Source organism: Nanorana parkeri, unplaced genomic scaffold (genome assembly GCF_000935625.1).
Source record: "Nanorana parkeri isolate BGI_ZX_2015 unplaced genomic scaffold, ASM93562v1 scaffold246, whole genome shotgun sequence".
In the NCBI taxonomy this organism is placed as follows: Eukaryota; Metazoa; Chordata; class Amphibia; order Anura; family Dicroglossidae; genus Nanorana; species Nanorana parkeri.
Window position 1 is genome coordinate 500,336 of NW_017306514.1, and position 24,753 is coordinate 525,088.

General features: G+C 40.4%; 1 protein-coding gene across 1 annotated transcript in view; it reads right to left on the reverse strand.

Annotated features, from left to right (window-relative positions):
- AUH (AU RNA binding methylglutaconyl-CoA hydratase) overlaps nucleotides 1-24,753 on the reverse strand; it is a 159,515-nt gene that overhangs the window by 9,301 nt on the left and 125,461 nt on the right. The window contains exon 7 of the mRNA XM_018556669.1: nucleotides 10,888-11,075. Within this exon, the coding sequence (XP_018412171.1) occupies nucleotides 10,888-11,075 (188 nt within the window). The remainder of the gene's footprint in view (nucleotides 1-10,887; nucleotides 11,076-24,753) is intronic.

The window sequence follows — 24,753 nt, forward strand, 5'->3', positions numbered from 1 at the left end:
ATATATCTATACATACACACACACAGGGCTTGAAAAATTTTAGGGTGTCTCACCAGTCAGTCAAAAATGTCCCCAGTCAGCATGACCGGAATATAGCCTTGCAATTAAACATTTTTTGGGGACACAGAGCTTTCTTTGGTGGTATATAAATCACCACTGGGGTTTTATTTTTTTTAACTATATAATGAAAAAAGTACAGTAAATAAAAGATAAAAACATTTTCCCTACGTTATATTATAAAACATTTATTCTCACCCATATTTTTGGTAAAACATAAAAGTCAAAAGTCGGGGTCACGTCGGTTAAATAGACACCAAACATGTCAAACCTTAAAATTGCGCACGCCTGCAAAATTGCAAAAAAAGACCACTGAAAATTGGCCATAGACGACGCTTAAAACAGTTTTACTGCTCATCAGTAATTAGTGGCCCTAGAATTATTGCTCGCACTCCGACGTTCGCTGTGATATGCAATATATGCCGCACAATAGGCTCAATTGTCGGTTTCACACCTAGGCGCATCCGACGCATATCTGTGTGTGTATGTGGGGGGTGGGGGACTTAAACTTTTTTTTTAATTTTTTTATAGACTGAGAGGGGATCAAAGGGTGATTGTGTACTGATCTCCCTTTGATATTTTGTCAGAGCAGCCGTGCCGGTCCCGGCCACATCAGGCACAGCGGATCTCGGGACCTGCACGGCAGTGACAGCTGCTGCTAATATAAGCGATTGGGCGTCTCTAGAGACGCTCGATCGCTTGAATGTAAGCTCCCGGCCGGCCGTGTAATTACAACGGCCGGTCGGGAAGCTGCTCGTCGGGCTCCACCGTCCTCTCGACAAGCCCTGTATATATATATAGATCTATATATAGATATATATTAGATATATATAATCAGACAAGATATATATATAAACAGACAAGTCAAATCTATATATATGGCCGGTGAGTGTATATACAAAATGCCAATTGAGTGAAGAAAAATCTAAATCAAATCAATATTTAGTGTGACTACCCTTTGGCTTCAAACCAGCGTCAATTCTTACACTTGCACAAAGTCAGGGATTTTGTGCAAGTGTAAGAATGAGGTAGAGGCAGGTGTATGATTAACCAATTATACCAAAGCATGTGCTAATGGTCATCAATTTCATATGTAGGTTGAAACACAGTCATTAACTGAAACAGAAAAAGCTGTGAAGGCGGCTTAAAACTGGGTGAGAAACAGCCAAACTCTGCTACTAATGTGAGGTTGTAGAAGACAGTTTTATGTCTCAGGCCATACACCATGGCAAGTATGAGCACAGCAACAAGATACAAGGTAGTTATAATGCATCAGCAAGGTCTCTCCCAGGCAAAGATTTCAAAGCAGACTGGGGTTTGAAGATGTGCTGTCCAAGCTCTTTTAAAGAAGCACAAAGAAATGGGAAACGTTGAGGGCCGTAGACACAGTGGCCAAGGAAACTTAATGCAGCAGATGAAAGACACATCATGCTTACTTCCCTTTGACATCGGAAGATGTCCAACAGTGCCATCAGCACCGAACTGGTGGACACCAGTGGGGCCCAGGTACACACATCTACTGTGCAGGGAAGTCTGGCCAGAAGTGGTTTTCATGGAAGAATTGCGGCCAAAAAGCCATACCTCCAACGTGGAAACAAGGCTAAGCGACTCAGCTATGCACTAAAACATAGGAACTGGGTGAAGAAAATTGTAGCAGGTGCTCAGGACTGACAAGTCAAATTTTTAAATATATGGCTGTAGCAGGAGGCTGTTTGTTTGCCGAAAGGCTGGAGAGCAGAATAATAATGAGTGTCTGCAGGAAACGGTGAACCATGGTGGAGGTTGCAAGTCTGGGGCTGCATTTCGGCAAATGGAGTTGGAGATTTCGTCAGGATCAATGGTGTTCTCAATGCTAAGAAATACAAGCAGATACTTATCCATCATGCCATACCATCAGGAAGGCATGTGATTGGCCCCAAATTTAACAAGCAAAATTAAAAGCAAACCCACTCATCAATTCATAACCAGCTGTTGGCCCCAAATTTATTCTGTAACAGGACAATGATCCCAAACATACAGCTAATGTCATAAAGATCTATCTTTAGGGGAAAGAAGAACAAGGAGTCCTGGAGGTGATGGTTTGGCCCCCACAGAGTCCTGATCTCAACATCAAGTTTGTCTCTGGGATTACATGAAGAGACAGAGGGACTTGAGGCAGCCGACATCCACAGAAGATCTGTGCTTAGTTCTCCAAGATGTTTGGAACAACCTACCTGCCGAGTTTCCTTCAAAAACTGTGTGCAAGTGTACCTAGTAAAACTGATGCTGTTTTGAAGGCAAAGGGCGGTCACACCAAATATTAATTTGATTTGGATTTCTCTTCTGTTCATTTACTTTCCATTTTGGTAATTAACTAACACTGTTATTTCTGAAAGCATTCTTACTTTACAGTATTTTTTCACACCTGCCTAAATCTTTTGCACAGTACTGTATATCTTATCCATCCATCCATCCATCCATCTTTCTATCGATCTATCTATCAGGAGTGGACAAATTAATATGGAAGTCAGGAGCCAGTATGTGCAATTCAGAAGTCAACAAGATTTTTTTTTTTAGGAGCCAGCTCCATTGACAACAATTAGAGACAACCCTAAAAGTTAGGCGTCAGCTGCAATCAACAATAACAATTTTCTAAGCTTCAAAAACTCATATGCGAACATAATGTTAATTGAAATGTTATCAATGAGAAACATATGAAATTGTCACTGTTGTGTTAAGTAGATGCATGTTTTACAGCATCAGAACTTAGCACTGGAAAGCTCTACTGGACTTTCACTTTGAGCTTTACCATTCTTTTCAATTATATTGCAGGTATGTGACATTCTTTTAATCAGCTTAACAGGTATAATGTGAAAAATCTACTCTCAGCCTTTAATTGAGGACCTGCTACTCTACCAGGATGGGCGCCTCCATACCATGATAAAGTTTGGAACAAGCCATTGGGAAAATATTAGCTGCCCCTATCCTACAGGCTATATTAGTGATTAGTCCTACTTCTTCCATTTTCCCTTTTCCTGGGGACAGCTTTTACAGTATAGGTCCTCGTTAACAACTTGTTTGCATACCAACTTCTCTTGTTCCAGATTCCTTTGCCCTGAAAGAATTCCACACCAGGATCAGGCACCAGCTGTGCCTTCTCAATCAGCATCGAACACTATCAAATACATCAAACCTTTACAATATATCAGATCTCCCACTGAGTGAACATGATTGTCTTAAGGTTATTTGCTGTTGTTTAGTTTATACATAGTGAGACTGATTTGCAACTAACCAAGGTATTTGTATCATACAAAAATCCTAATTCATTAGTTGACAGCTTCAAGTGGACCTGTACTCATAAGCTAACATAAAGAAATGGTAGCAGTCTGAATAAAACGGAAAAAAGTAAACAGTAAAGGTTAAACGAGTCAGATCACCGAATAGGTGGCCATGGTCTCTGCCCCCCCCCCACCCACAACTCTACCACCCAACAAGTCTCACTTTTATACCAACCAGAAGAAGGAGATTAGATGCAAGACTAGCAAGCAGGCATGCAGCAGCTATCTTTAAAAAAACAGTCAGGATTCCTAAGAGCACTTATTCTCAAGTGCTAGTCTTTAAGTGTAACAGTCCATTACAACCAATCAAAATTATGAACCCACAAGAACATTAGCATCTAGCAGGCTAGCCTTGTTCCCTATGCTGTCCACCCTGTTCCAGTAGTAGAAGTAGAAGACAGCCTATTCATGCACTTAACATGCACTAGCAACATGCACAGAAGGCACCCAGTAGGGACTACAGAGCCCAGAGTAGGCATCCAGGGGATGACCTGATGAGCTGCATCATGCACACTGACATAGCCTAGGGACAGATATAGACTGTCACTTAAGTGAAAAGTAATTCCACTGCACATGGCAGAAAGATTTTTTATTCTGCAACATCTGGGGTCATGCTTACCCCATGGATAAAATAGCAAAAAATGTTAAATATGTATGTCACTTATAATATATACAATGCGTCAGCTAACCAATTCAAAACAGAAATATATTGGGTTGCTGGCAGAACCCAATATATTTAACAGAAAGCAAACCCACACCACATGATTGCTTTCATACCTGCACTGTTCTGGCCCGAAAAAGGAAAAGGTTAAGCAAGCAAAAAATAGGATCAGTCACCAAACAGAGTGGTTACTGAGAAAATTGTCAGGTCCCCAAAGCACTTTGCACCTCCAGAGTGTGCTACAGTTTTGGGCAAGGACTTTAAATAATGACCTCCCGACTTTATTTAAAGTCCTTTACATGGGGATGAAGTTTATTTACAGTGTGTATGTGTGTATAGGTGGGAGGGCGGTACAGTAACGGGCTAAGTTTATTGTTTGTATATTATGGATGGATACTACAGGTATTAATGCTATTAGTTATTTTGAAGGGCATTAAAAAACAGAGCAAAAAATGGATGCCTATCAAGAAGTTTTTTTCTATTGCTGCAAATTACATCTTTCATAGTAAAAGAAAGTAACTGCTATGTTAGAATCCTTTATCTCCACAACACACAAACATCTTTCTGGTGCTCAAAGGCACAAGCAGAAAAAAGAGGGGTAAAGGAAGAAGGAAAAAATACACTAGCCATTCATGAATCTTTCTTAACTGGTGTTTATCAATTCAGGAACATCCTTCATGCACAGAAGACATGTCTGTCATTGGGGAAAACAATGTTTGAACCTACTTCTCACATCTCAGAAAATGCTGGGGAGCTACAATTAGTTGCTATTCATGATTTAAGGCAGAGTGCAAGTCTTTAGCTCTGACAAAAGCTCAGAAACAACAGCACTACGTGACCTGCCACATGTGATGCAGAAGCTAAAAAGTCTTTCAGTAAAATTAAGAATGTTACTTCAATAATTAGTAATTTACATGATCCTACTGACTGGGAAAGTGATACTTATAAAAGCAAGCACGAATACTTGCTTAAAATCCTGTCTTACAGACATGCCAGCATCAAGAACATTTGCATATGTTGCAAGATTTCAAAGCCAAAATCTTTGAGTAAAAGTTCAAATTCCCATAGACCAGGCAATATACTGATACTCAACAGAAAATGCACATTCTGCACCAAGCAAACCTTACAGTACCTAAAGACCAAACTTTCCACAATAAACCAAAAACAAAACAGAACTTTACAACAAGAAACAGATTTATCTCTGTCAGATAACCAAACGTTTTCTGGTTGACCTAAAAAAAAAAAAAAAATTCTCTTGTTCTATTGTAAGAGATATAAGTATATATATATATATTCTTAACGTGAGCATTGTTGTGCAGATTAATTTCTTCAGTTTTCTTTGACTTTTCAAGCATCAATAAGAAGTCTAATTGCCATGATGTGGGACATATTTCATCATGACCTCCAGTAAATCTAGTCAAGTGAAAAAGAGTAAAGAAAATAACAGCACACAATACATTCACTAAAAAGATAAGTAGTACATTTTCTTTCATACTTTTTACTGCTTTATGTTGAGTATTGTTATTTTATAACAGTGACATATGCCATAAGTGTTGTTATTTATGCAAGTCTATGAAAAGTTGTCAAATGTTTAATTAGCATTTCACTCTAAGGATGCAAATACGCTGTTTTTTTCACACGCTCATATATTTCATGTGTTACTATGTTGGACTAATAAACATTATAGTTTCTCATACAGTGCCTAACAAAAAACTGTTTTCCTAAGGCCCCTTTCACACGGGTGCCTTTTAGTTCTAATCACCAGTGGATCCATGCACAGATCCCCTGCTGATCGTAACAGTTCGGAAGGCATGTCACGGTGTCCATACAGTTTTTCCTCCACCTTGCGATAGGTAGGTATATCATAGAGAGATTCCCAAGAGTTTATCCTTTTTATCTTTTAGTAAAATCATTCCCAAGGTATAACAAGTTTCCAACTTGAATGCAAAGCCTAGGTCAAAACTTTAAAAGGTATGACAAAAGGTGCTCAGAATAGTTTTGTCTCAGCTGTAAACTGTAATGCAGAGGTCTCAAAGCTCGAAGACCGGTACCATGCGGCCCACACCCAGCTAACAAGTCAGGCACGCAGTCACAGACCCTGTACCTGACTTGGCGGAGCAGCTACACGGTCTTCATTTCTGTCAGATGCAGACAGCATAGCATAGAGTCAGGGCGCTGTGCACTCGGACAGCCTTCACTGAGCATCGGACGAAAAGAAGGAATGTAAGGTCTACAAAGCTGCAGACCATAATAATCCCACACTGGACCACCAGGGAATGTGCCTCCTCTCAACAAAAAATGTAAGCAGGTTAGGGGGCTCTATTTTATTTTAAGAAGGTGTGAGTGTGTGTATTTCTGGGGAATGGAGGGGGGGGGGATTTTGTGTGTGTATTTCTGTATACGTGTATTTTTGTGTATGTGGGGGGTGTATTTCTCTGTGTGCGTTTTGCTCTGTGTGTGCGCATATTTCTGTGTGTGCGAGTGAATGTGTGAATCTTTTGGTCCTGTATGATTAAAATGAAAACCTGCTCTAATGCACAGACTAGGTTCAAACCGCAGAAAGTACAGCAAAAATGTGCGTGATATCCCAGACCTACATAAATAAAACGCAATCCAGTGATGTAATGTTTTTTTTCCCCTACAACTATATTATAATTACTGTGAATTTTAGGTCTAGTCATAAAAGTGCACTTCATTCAAGTGAGCTGAAAACATAACTTCTATGGTAAAGCATATTTATTCAATATATTATTTTATTTATAACAATCGTACTGTTCGTGTTGTTGTCACTGTATTATTTCTTGTTGACTGATTCAGCTTATCAACATTTTCAGTTTTGCACAATCTCGTGAAATCAACAAAGCAGGTATCTTGTCCAATGTTCTCAATCTGGTCTCGTCTGAAACACTTACCTTTCCTAGAGAAAACACTGCTCCAGATTATAATCAGTACTGGTCATACATTTGAAGGCCTTGACATCTGGTCATGTGACCATTGTAGAAGTGGAGAATTAGAGGTCAGACTGTCTGATGATACAATTCAGCAGAGATCGTTTGACCTAGTGCCTAGTCATACACGTATGTGCCTAGCAGTAAATGAAGTCTGAAGCAACATTTTCTCCAGGAATTGGAAGTATTCCAGCCCTTCTATTATGCTTTATTTATTCATTCATTCATGCAAACACAGTCTTTAGCTGCATTTCAGTTACCTATGACCTATAACTATGCTGCCACAAACTGTACTGGTGAAAGAGTTAAATAGGCAGCTTTTCACAGCAGTACACAAGGGTTTCAACATAGTAGATAATACTTGTATGGTCCCCGTTCTACATTTATTTAGGTACATTTAGCTGTCTAATTGATGGAGATAAGAGCATTAGTAAATGTCAGAGAGCGTACAGTATGTTCTCTATCTGTTTGTTCCGGATGTAATGCTTTCCAGGCAAATCAACACAGCTCCAGTTCTGGTGGTAAAAAGAAAGGATTAATCTTCAGCACCCCACAAGCTGTTTTAACAAAAAAGAGGCTATGTTCTGCAAGCCTGAGTTTTACATTTATCAGATAAAAATGGGTATTACATCTCAGGCGTGTGTGTGTGTGTGTGTGTATATTTTAAAAGGTTATGTTACTGGGGTTGCTACCAACCTGCCCATAGGTTGTATCCTGATCATTAAATTAATCTAGTCACAAAAAGCAGCAGCTTTTTTTTACTAAAACATGTGTAAGAGTTCAAAATGCAATTTGCAGCACCATGCAGGTAGAAAGACATGTAATCATCAGACTATTGAATTGTTAAATGTAATCCAAAATAAATTAAATCTTGTAACTGGATGCCAGTGTTCCTCTGCCCTCTATGTAGTGTAATTCATGTAGTTTCTAAAAGTTACATGTAGAATGCTAGACAAACTCAAAATATCTAACTAGACTCAAATATCTAACTCAAACTCAATATCTAACTCAAACTCAATATCTAACTCAATATATCTGCTAGACAAACTCAAAATATCTAAGACTTTTGTCTTGCGATGGTCGTAAGCTTATTAAAAGCTCGTACGATCTGCCCATCTTGGACAGGCAGATCGTACTTGCGATCATCGAAAGCCCGCCCCGCTGAGGGACGGGCTTCCAAAGACCGCAATTAGGGGCGGGCTTCCGATCACTGCAAATGGGCAGTGTGCGCATGCGCACACCGGCCCGTTCGGCAGTTGTCGAACAAGCAGGCCACTAACCCACTAACTCGTACGATTCTCGGCGGGTTTTCAAGCCTGCTTGTTCGACAGAAGACGTGCGACCGTACAGTAGAAATGGTCGCACGCCTTCCATACCCTGCACGATTCTCGTGATTCTCGTACAGTGTATGGGCACCATAATATATAAAACAAAGATAATTTCATAAGACAATCAAACAAAAATGAGGCACAGCTGCTTCTAGCCAGCAGTTCGATAAGAGCATTCAGCTCATGGTAAGTGGGCACAATTGTTTTTAGTACCATTAACCCAGTGTGTGTTTGTTGGTGATGAAAAATTGCGAAAACAGTTAAGTATTTTTCACTATCCATTTTACTATTCTGCTTTCTGCATATATATCTGCAGCAAAGGACCTCTTCAACAGGGTTATATAATAATCCATGTAAAATGTTATTAAAATACACTGCACTTCAACTGCCCCAAATAAAAACATAGGGGAGTAATTGTAGCCTTAAACAACCCCCTCCCCAACACATGCCATAATTCTACCCATGTAAAACCACTCTAACCCAAATAATTACTTTAAAGCAGAGGTAGGAAAACACTGGACATCCAGCTGTAGTGAAACTACAAATACCATAATGGATCTGCCCCTGGAAGTCATGCTGTGGCAGAGTCTGGCAATGCCTTGTGGGATTTGTAGTTACACCGTAGCTGACGGGCTGAAGTTTTTAAACTTCTACTTGTGTGTGTGACACTATGGGCTAGCTAAGAAAGGCAGTAAAACTAGCACTGCTGGCTTTAAGGCTCCAGTTTGTCTGAGTTAAACTTTGGATATGATCTATCTTATAAAGGCTGAGTCTTTGCTCTGATGACTCATTCATGCATTAATTCAATCTTCATTATTTATTCAATCAGCAAAGGTGAGAATGATGTAAAGCTCAACGTGTGAAAAGGGAACTAGAGATGTACCTGCTGGTGTAAAAGGGAGAACACAAAATATTAAAATGCAATATTTCATATTTAATCGAATAAACCAAGTAAGAATATTTTTCAATGTATTTTTGTATTTTTAAGCCCTAACCATAATAAATATGGAAAATATGTACAAAGCCACTATGAAGGAGATTTAACCCTTAACTTCCCCCTTGCAACATGTAACCCCTAAACTATACCGAAACCTTTAACCCCTCAACATTGAACCCTTAAACTATAGCTTAACTCTTAACCTCCCTTCCGATACTTGAAGCGTATCTAAACTCAAAAACAAAAAATCTATATATCACATTAGGTATGGCTTCATTCGTTTTCTTTTTTTCAGGCCTTTTTCCTTTATTTACACTTGATACTCCTGTGAATAGCACACCTCCCATTCCTTAGGTCTGCACTAATTTCTCCATTTTATGTAAGGGGTGAATAAATGTTGACACACAGGCTGGACTATCTGCCTTTGTCCATCTCCATTTCATGGTGGATTGATGGGACTAGTAGGATACACAATAAAGATATGGTTCTTTTTGCTTTCTTCTCAGCCCACAGGAAATCACAAGGACACAGCATTTATGGAAAGGTCAACAGGTATTTTCTGTACTTGCTGAAATGTTCTTAGCCTGAAAACTAATGCAGCCACAAAACCGGAGACCTGGTAAGCTGCACTTTAGTTTTTGGGTTTAGATAAATTTTAAACCCTAAACTATCACCTTAGTTATTACTCAGCAACTATCACCTTAGTTATTACTGTATAGTTACCCTTTCAGCAACTATCACTGTAGTTATTACTGTATAGTTACCTTTTCAGCTCTGAAAGCGTCCAGATTTGCATACCTAGTCCTTACACTGTCAGATCCAATTTCTCACGATAAAGAGACACCATGAACAAAACAAAATTGTTTGATCCGTGACATAACTTTCAAGAGTTTTAACAGTATGGGCTAGTTGGCCTACTGGCATAAAAACAGAGAGGATCAACCTATTCTACCAGATCAAAATCTATTGGTATGAATGCTTTTGTATATGTAAAAACTTTGTAAGTAATGAAATATGTAATTATCTTCCACAACCTCAGTTTGTCCTGGGGCCAACTGTCCAGGTTTGTCAGGTTTGACCATACAGGTGTACAAAATCATCATGGGCTTCGTTCTTTCAAGATGAGTAGTTTATGCATGCCTGCCATTAGTACTAGCGATACATACACCTGCTTGCTGCACTGTATTTCCCAAAAAGCATTCTTTGTGATTAAGACACATTTCAACAAACAGAGGTACGTTTGAGGAATACATGAATCTTGAGAAATAGCCTTCTTTTTAGTTACATTGACTACAAACAGTAAGAATTGCAAACGCACATGGTTCTGTAAAGGGACTACAACACAGGTCACCTGTTTCATAAATAGTTTGTAACACAAGCTGTGCTTTTGTTCATGGCACTCTACTACTGTTGTTGTAGTTATATCATAATACAGAACAATATTGTAAAAGAAAAAGCCTTTTTCAGGTAATGGCAAACATTTTGATGGTGTACCCTGTAAAGTGTATGTAACGCACTAATAGAATGTCAAAACATTACATGATCTCAATACAAGCGCTGTAAATTGTTGGACACTTCTTTCGAGTCATGTTGCTTCATGTCTAAATCTCTAGATTTAGTTGTTCTCTAGGATAATTACCTGAGATGTGAATTCCCGTGCTAAAGCCAAAGCCCTTTTATAGGCTGCATCTCCCTCATCATTCTGTTCTACAACGTGGCTGACCAAACCGATGACTTTGGCTTCATTACCATCCAGGACACGTGCAGAAAATATGAGTTCCTTTGCTACAGCTACTCCAACAGCACGAGGTAGCCTCTGTGTTCCACCTGAACAAAATAAAAAATGTCTACATTGGTATACTTTTTACAAAAATAACATTTACAGTGAATAATATGGTGATAAACATCAACAACATTAAAGTGTCTATAAACCCAAAAAATTATAATAATAGACTTCCTATTAAGTTTGTCTATGCATGTGTAGCATTACTTTTTTGTCTATAGCATTTCATTAATGATAAAATACATGTTTTTAATCCTGCTAGTTACTTTCACTTCCTTTTTACAAACAGCACATGAATTGTATAAATATAACATCGATACACCAAAATTTTGTCCAAAGAACATATCGCCCGAAAGTGGTGCATTGGGCAAAATGGTGAAAGTACCATTTTTCGTCCGAAATTGTGGTGCATCCAGTTTCTCTCCTCCCCGCTGGGCACTGCTTTGAAAAACGCTGTCAGCAGTGTGTCACAGGAGACCGTGCTCTCCACCCACACCGCCCTACTCTGCCTTCTGTGACAGGCAGAGACCCAGGATGGAGAGCGGGGAGGAAACAGCTGACACAGGTGGCCGAGAAGGCTGTGCGGTGACTCAGTATAGAGAGCAGTGCAGGGCGGTGTGTCAGCTGTCACAGGAGGCTGAGCAGGCAGGTCAGGGAGGAGTCAGCTGTCAAATGTGTCACAGGAGGCTGAGCTCTCCTCCCCGCACTGCCTCCTGTGACAGCCGAAGGAGTCAGGATGGAGAATCAGCTGATCGTTGACTATGTGTAAATAATTGAGGGCATAGTATGTTTACTGTTTACCCTATTATGAATGAACAGGAAGTGCTCTACATCACTTCCTGGTTATTCATGATTGTGGACATAGTAACTCATACTATATCCACAGTTTATGAATGGACAGGAGCACTTTGTGTCCTCAATCTCTTTTTCTATTTCAAAAGGGAAATATCAGGGGTCTGTTAAGACCCCTGATAATTCCCCAGAGCCCCCAAGAGTAAAGTTTAAAAAAAAAATATTTTTTATTTTGGTTTCGCCCTGACAAATTTTTTAGTATCGGTCTAAAAATGTAATTTCGGTGCATACCTATAGCAACAATTCAACAGTTTTCATTCAGATAGCAGTAAATTAATATGAAGTTTAATTTTACAGTAACAAATGGCTTCATGCTCATGTTACAATGCTGGAGAAGATTACAGTACGAGTGCAGGAATGTCTGAGAAGCATGAGTGGTGTCATAGTCGTTTGAAAATTTTGTCAATTGTTTCAACAAGTACATTGGCAAGGTCACTGTTTCCATAGAAGTGAAGGAGGGAAAAAATGACACAACTCTGTTAATGCTATTGGAATCAGCCTAATGCTACAACAATCACTACAGAAGAAAACTGCATGTATCCTTAAATAAACCCTTAGTGTTGTTTATATTTTTACCACTCAAAATGGTAAAATGTATGGGGAACAAAAATCATGGAAGCTTCATGTGCATAGCCAGCTTATGTGTGGCTACTTTCAACGGGTTATGTTCATAAGCATAATTTATAACTGTAGTCAACTCATGAGCTTAAAACCACATTATAAAGATCTCAGTGCCCTATAATGCATAAAGCCACCTAATGCTGAGATGCTACAAAATACTGTGACATCTCTAAAATTTCCTATGAGGCGAGTCAGGAAATTAGTAAAAAGAACCAGCTCTGCAGCAATATACTACTGATAATACTAGCAAGGGAGACTCATTTGAAGAAAAAAAGTCAAAAATAAAAAGACTGGAGGACAGATATCCAGCATTTATGGGCATGTGGAGTGCATGTGGATAGACTTTCTAGATGGGTCTAACATTAATACGTATCTATCTGGACAAGCAGAGTGAGGAGATTTAAAGTCTTTTTTTGGAGGCACCTGACCATATCCGCCTGACCTGGGTTATTATCCCTCCCTTTTGAGGTCTTATTTTTCCCCTCCCTTTGTGTGTCTAGGTGTAAAAGGTGTGAGTTTTAAATTTAGTGGGTGGTTGGTACAGTCAGTAGGGTTTAGGATGTTATGCATTTGGGGTGTTAGTAATTTTTTTATTTAGTAGATAGTGGAGGTAACCTGGAAATTGAGATGGCAGAGTGACCTGCCCAATCAACAGTAAGGCCAGGTAGAAGGCTGTAAATATGGTATTATAAATGGTGAAGCTAGATAAACATGAGTTCCTGGATGCCCTTTGATCACAAATATGATTGTTAAAGGAGAACTATGAGGTGAGTGCTTTTCACTCACCTTATAGTTCTAGCCGACCTGTGACAATGAGACTGTCACAGGTCAGCTCAGTAGATCGGGAAGTGAGCGAACACATACCGGCGTTTGCTCACCTCTCGATCCTGTCACAGCTCTTTGCCGTGACAGGGGAGGGGCTGGATTCCCCCTCCGCCAGAGCTGACTGGCGGATCGGACGGGGGAGGGGGCGGGTACAGCTGGCTCGGCCTCTAGATAGGCAGAGCCAGCTGTCACTCACCCAGCTGGGCTGATCCAGACATAATTGTCGGGATCCACTTCAGCTGCGGCGTCTCAGTATACCGTGAGCAGTAGCTCGCGGTATACTGGGCGTCTCAGTGTACCGCGAGCTGTAGCTTGCGGTATACTGAGCTTAGGGTGACGGGAGGGCGCTAGTTTATGTCCTCTCCCATTACCCTAAGGAGAACTATGTGGAAAAGCCCTAACCCCATTGTTCTCCTTTAAGAATTGTGTGGGGTTTTTTTTAAAGTATGCTGTGATTTTGTTTTCTTTGTCATAAAGTGTTAATTGGATATACTGTATGTATGTTTACTAAAGTGGAAAAGTAATAAAAAGTTGATTAACCAAAAAAAAACAAAAACATATTTTCATAATTTTGGCACAAGGTTTCTGTTAAATGCCATGGAGCATTATTGATCATACTTACCAACACCGACGCATACTGCATCAGTATCATGTGCTTGTGTAAGTGTGTGAAAATATCACCTAGAATTCGAGAGACTGCTAACCACAATAAAAACATAGTTGTCTTAATTTCCTTTTCAGTACCAAACCAATCTCAACTTTATCTTTGAATCAAATATTTATTTGCATACCTTTGTGTTTTTAGTTTTTCTTTCTACCAACTCTCTCCAGGACAGTCATTAATCAAAAAATTACATTCACTATGTTTCTGCCTATAGGGTGGCTCCGTTGCCTTGCATGGGCTCCCGGCAGCCACCCTCACATGTGTACTACCGGCTAGGACTGTGAGCTGACATGGATGGGCGTCGCAAAGCCAAGTAGCAGAAAATTCAAACAGGCAGGCATTCAAAAAGGCGGGCTGCAAGGGATCACAGGAAGCCATGAGTTGACCACCTGACTATGAGCATTAGGAGAGAAAAAGTGAATCTTTGGGGCAAAGTAGATATAAAGGAACTGACAATAATATATTTTAATGTGCTGCTAAAGAGGAAAATAATGTGTTTTCCTCTTATGATTAAATACTACTTTAAGTGTGCTAAAGCTTGTATCCATATATAATAAAGCAGGGCAAACAGCAGTAACCCATAACAACCAATAAGTTTTTAATTTAATTAACACAGAAAAGTGGCATTGCTATTGGTTACATTTAATTACTCCATATCAAACACTGTGTCTGGGGTTCTGGCAGTCACATAAAAGTAGAAAAGATGGTACATGCATGAATCTATAACCAGCCTTTATAGCAGGGCGCACATTGGGAAGGCTTACAACAATACAAACCACAGAAATTCCCCAGCCTCAACCTGCCAGCCAGCCTGCAACCAAACAAATAGCCCTGTCAACAGTATGCGTTAAAATCAGAGGTTTTAGTTGCACAAACTTTTGGAGACTCTTGGATACATGGAGTTGGGACCACACTTTGCAGAGGTGCCTTGGCGCGGCAGTGTGGCTTCTACATATTTTTGGCCAAAGGTTTGTGCAACTAAAACCTCTGATTTTAATGCACTGATTTTCTCCTTTAACCCTTTCGCTGCCAAGCCCTCCGGAACATTTTTCAAATCAGCTGGCCAAGCCATTTTTGAATTTTCTGCAATTTTTTCCTATTGATTTGATTTTCAACTGCTGCGTTGCTAGCGTTTGTAAAAGACCCCCCAAACCATATATTTTCTGAAAGCGCAGGCCCGGTAGAATAAAAAGATGGTGATACTAAATTTGTAGGCCCTGCGATAATTGCGCAAATGTTTCTCAAATTAATATTAAACCGATAAAAATACACAATTCAATTGATAAAACACACTAAAATCAGTATCAGCGCACAAAAAATAATAATTTTCTGACTAAATCTAAAAGATAAAACTGTATTGAGTTAATAAATAACAAATATTTGCAAATTTGAAATTGCGCCTTTTTGCGAAAAGGTAAAAAAATTACGGTACGCAAAACTGTAAATAAGCAACTTATGTTAAAAAAAATTTCACGCTGTGTTGGTGTTTGTGTTGTGATAAAATGATACAGGCGTATATTTATTGCAACACAAAGATCACAACGCATGGCAATGCGTCACAAAGCTTTGCCATGCGCTGCCACAGTTAATTTAATTTTTTTTTAAAGAAAAAAATACATTAAAAAAATCATGCACTGCGATGCGTTCTAACAACGCACTGCAGCGCATGTGCATGGCGTACACCTCAATATGTGTATGTTATGTGGGGGGAGGGAGGGGTTGTGCTTTTTTTTATTATTTTTTTTGTACACATTTTTTTATTTTATCTATTTTTTACATTTTTATTTTTTTTACATTTTCTATTTATTTTTTAATAATTTTTTATTTTTATTTTTTTTACTGTTGGGGGGGCTGCGGCGAAATATCTGGGGTCTAAATAGACCCCTGACATTTCCCTTTTGAAATAGAAAAATTGCAGCCCCAGCACTCAATGAATGAGAAGCCTCTAAAGCGACCATCAGCTTATAGTAGAACTGTAAATGCCAGGTCCGTATGGCATACGGAGCTGGCCAGCTGGAAGCACTTTTGTAGGTCCGTATGCCATACGTCCTTGGCAGCAAAAGGGTTAAAGAAACACCCACTTACAGTAAAATCACTAAAAAAATATAAAGTTTATGTTTATGAAGTGGCTGAAGTAAAAAGGTTCATAGAGTGATACACAGTAAGTGTTTAATATTCTTCTGAGCATACAGGGAGTTCCCGGAGACAAATACCAAGCACTTCCTACCAACAGAAGCACTCATTATAACTCACATGGAGTCGCGCTGCTATTGAAGATCAGTAGATGCTTCACTGCACCTTGATCTCAGGGAGGCATATGCCCATCTAAGGCACGCATAAAGTGGACCTATCATCAGATATATTTTTCATGTTAAAGTATAACTAAACACCGCTATACTTACTTTTGCTTCAGCGATGCACTGTGTGATACTTTGCTGGCATTCAAAGCTTTGCCCTCTGTTTTCCAGACTTGGCTTCTTTGGCATGTGCAGCTTAGTGTAGGGGGTCTATTTATATACAATTTGCAGGGCCATTCTCCCTGCAAATATCAGTGAATGTTCGTTTTGTGCGAATAATGGCAATAATATATTATTTTCTGTTCAGGTCGAATGTATTGTAATGTAATATTGCATTATGACCACTAGATGGAGCTGATGACCATAGGAAACAAGATATGTGTAATCAGAAGTGATGCGTATTGACAACATTTTCTCCAAGATTTCGCAACATGTGGAAAAACTTTCATTTGAATCTAAACCAATGTTTCTTTTTTTAATAGGTTCTAAAGGAGACCTATTAGACTCAAAACAGAAACTTAAATGTCTGAATGCTTAGCAATAATTATAGGAAAAGGCAATTCTTGGATTCTTTGGTGTAATACGTGTATGGCCAGCATGTGAACAAAGGGTTTAACACTTTCTCCCACCACTAAAATTGCTTTTTGGAAGCTGCAATAGATTCCTAAAAAAGTGAAGTTAAATGTGAGGAAACTACCCTGGCTTTCTCTTTCAACACGTTTCCAGGCTTTAATAGAAAGTGAGTTACAACACAACAAATTAGAAGAACATCCTTATGTAGAGTTACGTGGAATTAGCCTCTGGTCAACAATTCCAGACACTGTGTGACATTACCAGCTGTTCAAATCCTCAGAAAGGGAAGGAATAGATAAGAACTCACAATTTTCCTTTTTCTGAATTTGTAATTACATTATATTCTAAAATACTGTTAATAATTACTGTGTTCATTACCTCCAGCACTGTAACACTTTGTTTTTAAGTTACAAAGTATTTGAGGTTGAATAAAGACACAGGTCCATCAAGTTCAGCCTTTGTGTGTATGGGTGTGCATGTGTATACACAAGTCCCTGTGTGATTTTGTTTTTATGAGTACTTGTACTCAGTTGAAGTGTACACTCATCCTTAAAGGTCCATTTAGCCACTTACAGCAAAGTGAAATACCTGGAACTTCATAGTATGTGATTTACTCCCCTTTGATCATGTGACAGCACTCATACCTTGTGATTGGCCCAGCACGGTCACATCAGAAGAGTCTGTAGCCCTGTCTAAGCTCTGACATGTCTGTCTGGATATTACATAGGCATGCCTACCAACTTTCTGAGATAAGAACGAGGGACACCTTCTAGCACAATGTATTTAGGGAATGGACACACCCCTGCCACACCCCGAGTTATGTGGATCATTAAGAATTTATATGCCAAAAATGATTGGTTTAAACCAGAATTAATGTATTACTCCATTACTTTCCCTTTATACTGGCTTTTTTTAAATAGTTAAGAGAATTAGGGAATAAGATGAAGGTTTTAGTGCAGAATAACACTTTTGGTAGTCAAATGAAACATATTCATAGGTATCTGTATATTAGACCAAAATGAGGGACAACTGAGTAGAAAAGATTGACAGAGGGATTTGGTTCTAAATGAGGAACTGTTGGGAGGAATGCATAGGGCTTTCTTTTCCAGGTCCTGGTGGCTCAGTAGAATGATGTGGGAGCGAGGAAGGACCTTTTCCAGGTCCTGGTGGCTCAGTAGAATGATGTGGGAGCGAGGAAGGTGGATATGTTGCTAAGGGGTGTTTTATTGTATCTGCCAAAAGATATACAATTTGCTCAGCACACTTGTGATTTAAATACCTCTGCCACAAAACACAGCCAGGAAATTCACTCAGCAACTTCCTAAGTCAGCTTTACTGCCTTACCACGTGACCTTTCTGCTTACTGACACAGGTGACATAGGAAGCTAAGTGTGTGATCTGCCCCGACATGCAGTGTGGCAGAGTGTGAACTATGTAACACCAACTCTACAGAATTCAAAATAATTTTGCAGGTAACACAAACGTACTGGCCAATTTATTAGGTACTTACTGTATGTATTAATTTATTTGGTTCAACTGCTTGTTAATGCACATATCTAGTCAGCCATGGCAGCAACTCAATGCAAGTTCAAACCAAGCAGCAGAATGGGAAATAAAGGTAATTTAAGTGACTTTGAAAGTGGCATGGTTGTTGGTACCAGGCGGGCTGGTCTGAGTATTCCATAAACTGCTGATCTACTGGAATTTTCACACACAACCATCTCTAGGGTTTAGAGTAGGGCTGCAGCTAACGATTATTTTCATAATCGATTAGTTGGCGATTATTAAGTTCGATTAATCGGTTAATCGGATTAAAAAAAAAGGCTCCAGTGATGGACTACTAGTTTGTGGTGAGATTGTAGTCCATCACGGGAGCAAGCTTGGCGCGGTAGAAGTAAAAAAAAGAGTGTGGTGTGCAATATAGTACATAATACAGCGGCGCAGTGCAGAATACCAGCAGCTATAGAGGAATGTAGCAATACTACATTATACTACATATGTACTATTGCTGGGATTTGTAGTCCTCTGTAGCTGGCATTACTCTGCAATGATTAACTGTTGCAGCTCTAGTTTAGAGAATGGTCTGAAAAAGAGAAAATATCTAGTGAGTGGGAGTTCCCCGAGATAAAATGCCTTGTTAATGCCAAAGTTCAGAGTAGAATGACCAGACTGGTTCAGGCTGATAGAAAAGGAAACTTAAATAACCACTCAATACAAGTGAGGTATGCAGAAAAGCATCTCTGAACGTACAACACGTGAAACCTTGATGCAGATGGGCTACAGCAGCAGAAGACCACACCGGGTGCCACTCCTGTCAGCTAAGAACAGGAAACTGAGGCTACAGTTTGCAAGGGTTTCTCAAATAGGACAACAGAAGATTGTAAGAACTATGCCTCGTCTGATGAGACTTGATTCCTTCTGCAATATTTAAATGGTCGGGTTACAGTTTGGTGTAAACAACATTAAATCATGGATTCATCCTCTCTTGTATCAACATGTCAGGCTGGTGATGCTGATGTAATGGTGTGGGGATATTTTTTTTTGCCACACCTTGGGCCCTTTAGTACCAACCGAGCATCTTTTAAATGCCACCGCCTACCTCAGTATTGTTGCTGACCATGTCCACCCCTTTATGGCGACATTGTACCCATCTTCTGATGGCTAATTTCAGCAGAATACCGTGCAATGCCCCAAAGCTAAAATCATCTGAAACAGTTTTGTTTTTTTTACATAATAATGAGTTCACTGTACTAAAATGGTCTCCACAGTCACCAGATCTCAATCTAATAGAGGGATTTGGTGGAATGGGAGATTCACATCATGGATGCGCACTGTGCAGCCAACAAATCTGTAGCAACTGCGTGGACCAAACTCAACTGAATGCTTCCGCCACCTTGTTGAATCTATGACACGAAGAATTAAGGCAGTTCTGAAGACGAAAGGGGGTCCAACCCAGTACTAGCAAGGTGTACCTAATAAAGTGACCAGTGCATGTATATGCATTATATATTTCAGCTGTGTATTCAGCTGTTTGCTATGCTCAGTTTGCTAGCATAGCACTCAGCCTAGTTTTAAAAGCCAAACATAAATAGATAAAATAAAAGATGATCTCTGCAAACAATACATTCTGTTATATGCTTATAATATATTGTGTCTTTACAATTATTGTAGTATATATTCATAATATTACCTCATCCTTGTAGCTGTGTGAGAACCATGGTAACCAGGTCTCTGCTTTAGGGGCAGCCTGGATATGCTTCTATGCGCCTGTCTTCAATGCTTTGCTGTGAACTTAAGTATATCTCTAGAGAAAATGTTTTTCTAGTTTTTTACAGAGTGGGAAAGGGCCAGACCCTCTGTCATGTTTTTATCATTGTCTACGCCCCCATTGGTGAGATTCTCCCCTCTATTTGTGCTGGTGCCCACTGTCATCTAGAAAGAAAGTGAGGAAAATCCAAACTTTTAGAGTTGTCCCCAGAACAAGGGGTGGAGGAAAATATTCTAATGGTGGCACTTGTTCCAGGACAACAGTCTGAACCTAGAATTCCTCTCTCTTTGGGAGATTTTCTCTAACTTTCTCAGGGGTTTTAACTAGGGATGCACCGATAACGGTATTCTGATACCGAGTACGAGTACCGATAACTTTTTTCCGGTACTCGCCGATACCAATTACAGAAGTCCCATTAAGGAAGCCAGGTGGCGTGTAATGACTCGCCACCTGGATTCCCGATTAGCCGGGAAGCGTGTAAAGACTCGCCACCCGGCTTCCCGATTAACAAGAAAGTCTGTCCCCTCTTACCTTGGTATGTCCAGCCTGTCACACTCTCCAGCCAGAACGCGACCTTCCTCCGGTACCCAGTCTGGCCGGCCAATCAGGAAGCCGGACGCCGTGTAATGACGCGACGCCCTGCTTTCTGATTGGCCGGCTCCATGCTCTTTTGTCATGAGATGACGAGGAAGCATGAAGCCAGCATCCCGGCCAATCAGAATGCCGGGCGCTGCGTCATCACACGCTGCCCGGCTTCCTGATTGGCCGGGAAGTCGGCTCCATGCTCTCTCATCACAAGTGAGAGAGCATGGAGCCGCTTTCCGGCCAATCAGGAAAATCAGTGGTATGACGCACTGCCCGGCTTCCTGATACAGAAAGTATCGGGCTAGGCATTGGAGCATTCGTACTCGCCCAAATACTCGGTATCGGCAACGATATCGATACTAGTATCGGTGCATCCCTAGTTTTAACCCTTCCCACCCTATCTAAAACAAAACAATGGCTATAGATACAGTTTACCAATGTAGAAAGTACGCAGAGGATGTGGTATGCCCTTGCGCACAGAGCTGGGCATAGAAGTTACAAGGCCAGTGTAGAGATGCTTCCACATACATCTTCTGCAACTGTTCATAGGACCAGGTTGGCACTGATCCTGTAGCTTCCCTGTGTGTCATTGCCATCCAGAACATTTACGCGGCTTGCTTTGCATCATGGTAAGTCCTCAGCAAGGCTGTAATTTAGATGGAAGAGTGCACAACACAAGATGCTGTCCTTTCTAAAAAATGCACCAGGTTCCTCACCTTGATGCCCACTTTTCAACTAGCAGTGATATGAGTGAAAAAGTTGAAAGCACTCTGACGAAACACCTAACTCTCTGGTTTCAAGTTTCTAGAAGCAGGCTAAGAAAACAACTGACAGTTACAAAACTATTACACAACAGCTTTATCTTATGGGAACAGCATGCAATTCTGCCGAAAGCAAACATCATAGCAAGATGAGGCAATAAAGGTTAACTGGAAATGAGTTCACTGCTTAGGCAAAAAAAAAGGTTTGGGAGTGTTTCCAGCTCAGCAACAATGGAAATATATTATGCAAAGCTGGTCTTCTCCGTATCCCTACACATCCCATTCACAAGCATTAGTCAGTGCCTTAAATCTAGCAATCGCTAGCACAAACACATCTGTTTTTACACATTTTAAAAGCATTAATATTGAAAATAATGTGTTCACTACTCATGTTATACTTAAAAGAATCTGTTGTGGGTATAAAGTACAGATACCTAGTGGTGTCTGCACATACGTGAAGCAGCCTCCAAAAGAAGGAACTTATGGCTCAATACCAAGCTGATCTATCAGGCACAGGCAAACATTCAGCACTTTCGGATAGTGCCAAGCTTGCTCAATCGTTGCTGCCTCCTGTACATTCCTATTGATCAGTAAGGCAGACTATCATAGTGATGGGCCAATAAGAATCTGTAGTGACGGGAGACAGCCGCAAGCTTCAAAACTACCTGGAAGTGTCACACAATTGTACAGCCAGAAAAACACAAGAGACACTTGGAGGGTACCTTCTTAAGCCTGTGATGTAACTTCCCTTCTGTCTCTGCTTCCTGTTTTATCATCATTTAAAGAAGAACTCCAGGTAAAAATGTTATGAACCCTAGCAGTGGGACTAACCCCGCACTGCAAGGGTTAAGTGCTCGTTTTTGCCTAGCGACAAAATAAAGTTATTCCCACATGATTCTCAGAGACAGCTTGTTTTTATGCTGGTCCCTTTCGCCACGGACCGGTTCTCCCGCTGCAGTGGTCTAAGCTCCCTGAGTGATCACATTCTATACACAGTGTTTAGTACGTAAGGACGCTGAGGGACATTCCATCTCTGCAGTGGAGGAGGAGACAGGCTGGAAGAAGCACTGTCACAGCTGGCCGGATCCTAGGTTTGAAATTTCAATCTGAATGGTGGCTGTGAGAAATCTCTCTCTCTATTTATGTGCAGCAAAGAGCTTGCATTGAGTGTGTTTGTGAATAGCTCTACTGCATTACAAGCAGGGGTTTTCAAAACAGATAGGGACTACGGTATACTGGTACACTACAGTTATGCCTGTAAAAACACATGAAGTAGGCTACTGTATACTCTACTGCTACTGTATATCTCAAGATTTAGGGGTTTATTCACAAAGCTGCAGAAGGCAACCGAGTGAATAACCCAGCCGAACTGAAGTGAGCTGAACTATGTTCGGCCATTCACTCCTGGCTTGTACGGCTGAAATCAGCCATACATTGGCTCGGTCGAACATGCAGAGCATGTTCGGCTGACCGAAGGCACCCAAAGTGCAGAAGGACTTCCACTCAGCTGATCCAACATCCGAAGCTCCAGTAGCTCACTCGCTGCTGTTCACCCCTATTCACATAGAGCGAATAGCCGAATGCCGCCGAGTGGCATTTGGCTCAGTACCTCTGTGGTACCAAGCAAAATAGAAAATCAATGAAAAGAGTTGAAAGAAAAAAAAGGTTGAAAAAATGTACATAAATTGTAAAATTAAAAAATAAAGATTTCAAAAAAAATTCTAAAGAGGGTGGAGCTAGCAGTGACAGCTAGCTCCACCCAACTGTTTCCTATTGGCCGGCACCTGCTAGAGTCTTCTAGCAGGTCCCAGACAATGAATAACAACTGGGTGGAGCCCAGTTGTTATTGTTTAATGACAGAACAATGTCCCTAGACCAGTGGTTCTCAACCTGTGTAACATCAGGACCCACATTTGTCCTTGGTCATTAAGTCGCGACCCAAGTCGCATTGCAATGGAACGCAAGGCATTAGGGTACTACACGTTCCAGTGCGGGCGTACAAACTGTGGGTGGGAGGTGCGTTTGGGGTACCACACCAGAATGCACGGTAGGTGCGATTGCGTGGTACAGTGGTAATCGCATGGTACTATGCGATTAACGCACTGTTCCAGTGTGAATGGGCCCTCAAAAACACTGACATAGATACACAGACGCAATCTCACACATACATACACACTCCAAAAACCCCACCTCAAGCTGACACTCGGCACTGGGCAGAATTTTGTTGAATGGCTGCTTGGAACTGACAGTGCTGCGCTAGGGGCCGGCTGAGGAGACTCTCACCTAGAAAACTGGAAGGTATGCGGTGACCCACTGAACACGGGGTCGAGACCCACTTTTGGGTCACAACCCACCAGTTGAGAACCAAGGCCCTAGATCATTTGCGGGACTAATGGCCGTTTGCCTCGCTTCAGCTGTCACTTCGGCTCGGCTGCTGTACAGGTTATTGTGAATAGTTCGTACAGCAGCCCTTCGGTTCGACTGAACTGAAGGGCTCTGGCGGCCGAAGAGAGCCGAAAGATCAGCCGCAGCTAGAGCTGGATCCTTTGGCTCCTTCGTGAATAACCCCCTTAGTTTTCTACTTTTCAGTTTTGACCAGTGTGTGTACCTTGGGGTTTAATTTTCAATTCTGAATGGAGTGCACCTTTAAATGACACTACTAAACTGTGAACTGCGAAACTACGTGTCACAGAATATATTAAGCATTGTGAAGCGGATCCCCTTTTTTACATTGCACAGGAATTTTTTTTATAGATAAATAAACTAGCTTTAACCCAATTTAAAGAAAAACTGTGATGTAAATGAAGCTATTACACAAAGTGAAATAAATCAATCTTTGGTTAGCAAGAAAATGTACTTATTGTGTAAGCACTATCTGATGTGTAGTTATAACGCAGAAAGGAAAACAATACCACATCAAATGTCATCAAATGTCACCTTCATAGGCTCAAAGGGCAAATGCAAGAAAATAAATTCCTTTCTCCAATTTTGTATCACATGTTAAACTCCACTGTTTGCTCCATTACAATCTTTGTAATTATATTTACTCGTGAAAACAGAAATAATCCACTGCAACTAACTGAACTCTTTGGTTAAATGAATTAGTTTAATTACCACAACTTAACCATTAACAATTAAGAATGCCTTTTTCTTTCCATTGCATGATCAGATAAATCACACACATTCTGTGGGTGGCATTTCATAACAGTATTTTAATTTCGCCTTGTAATCTATGCCTGCAGAGGTAAACGTTGTGAGCAAATATCAAAACGTTTT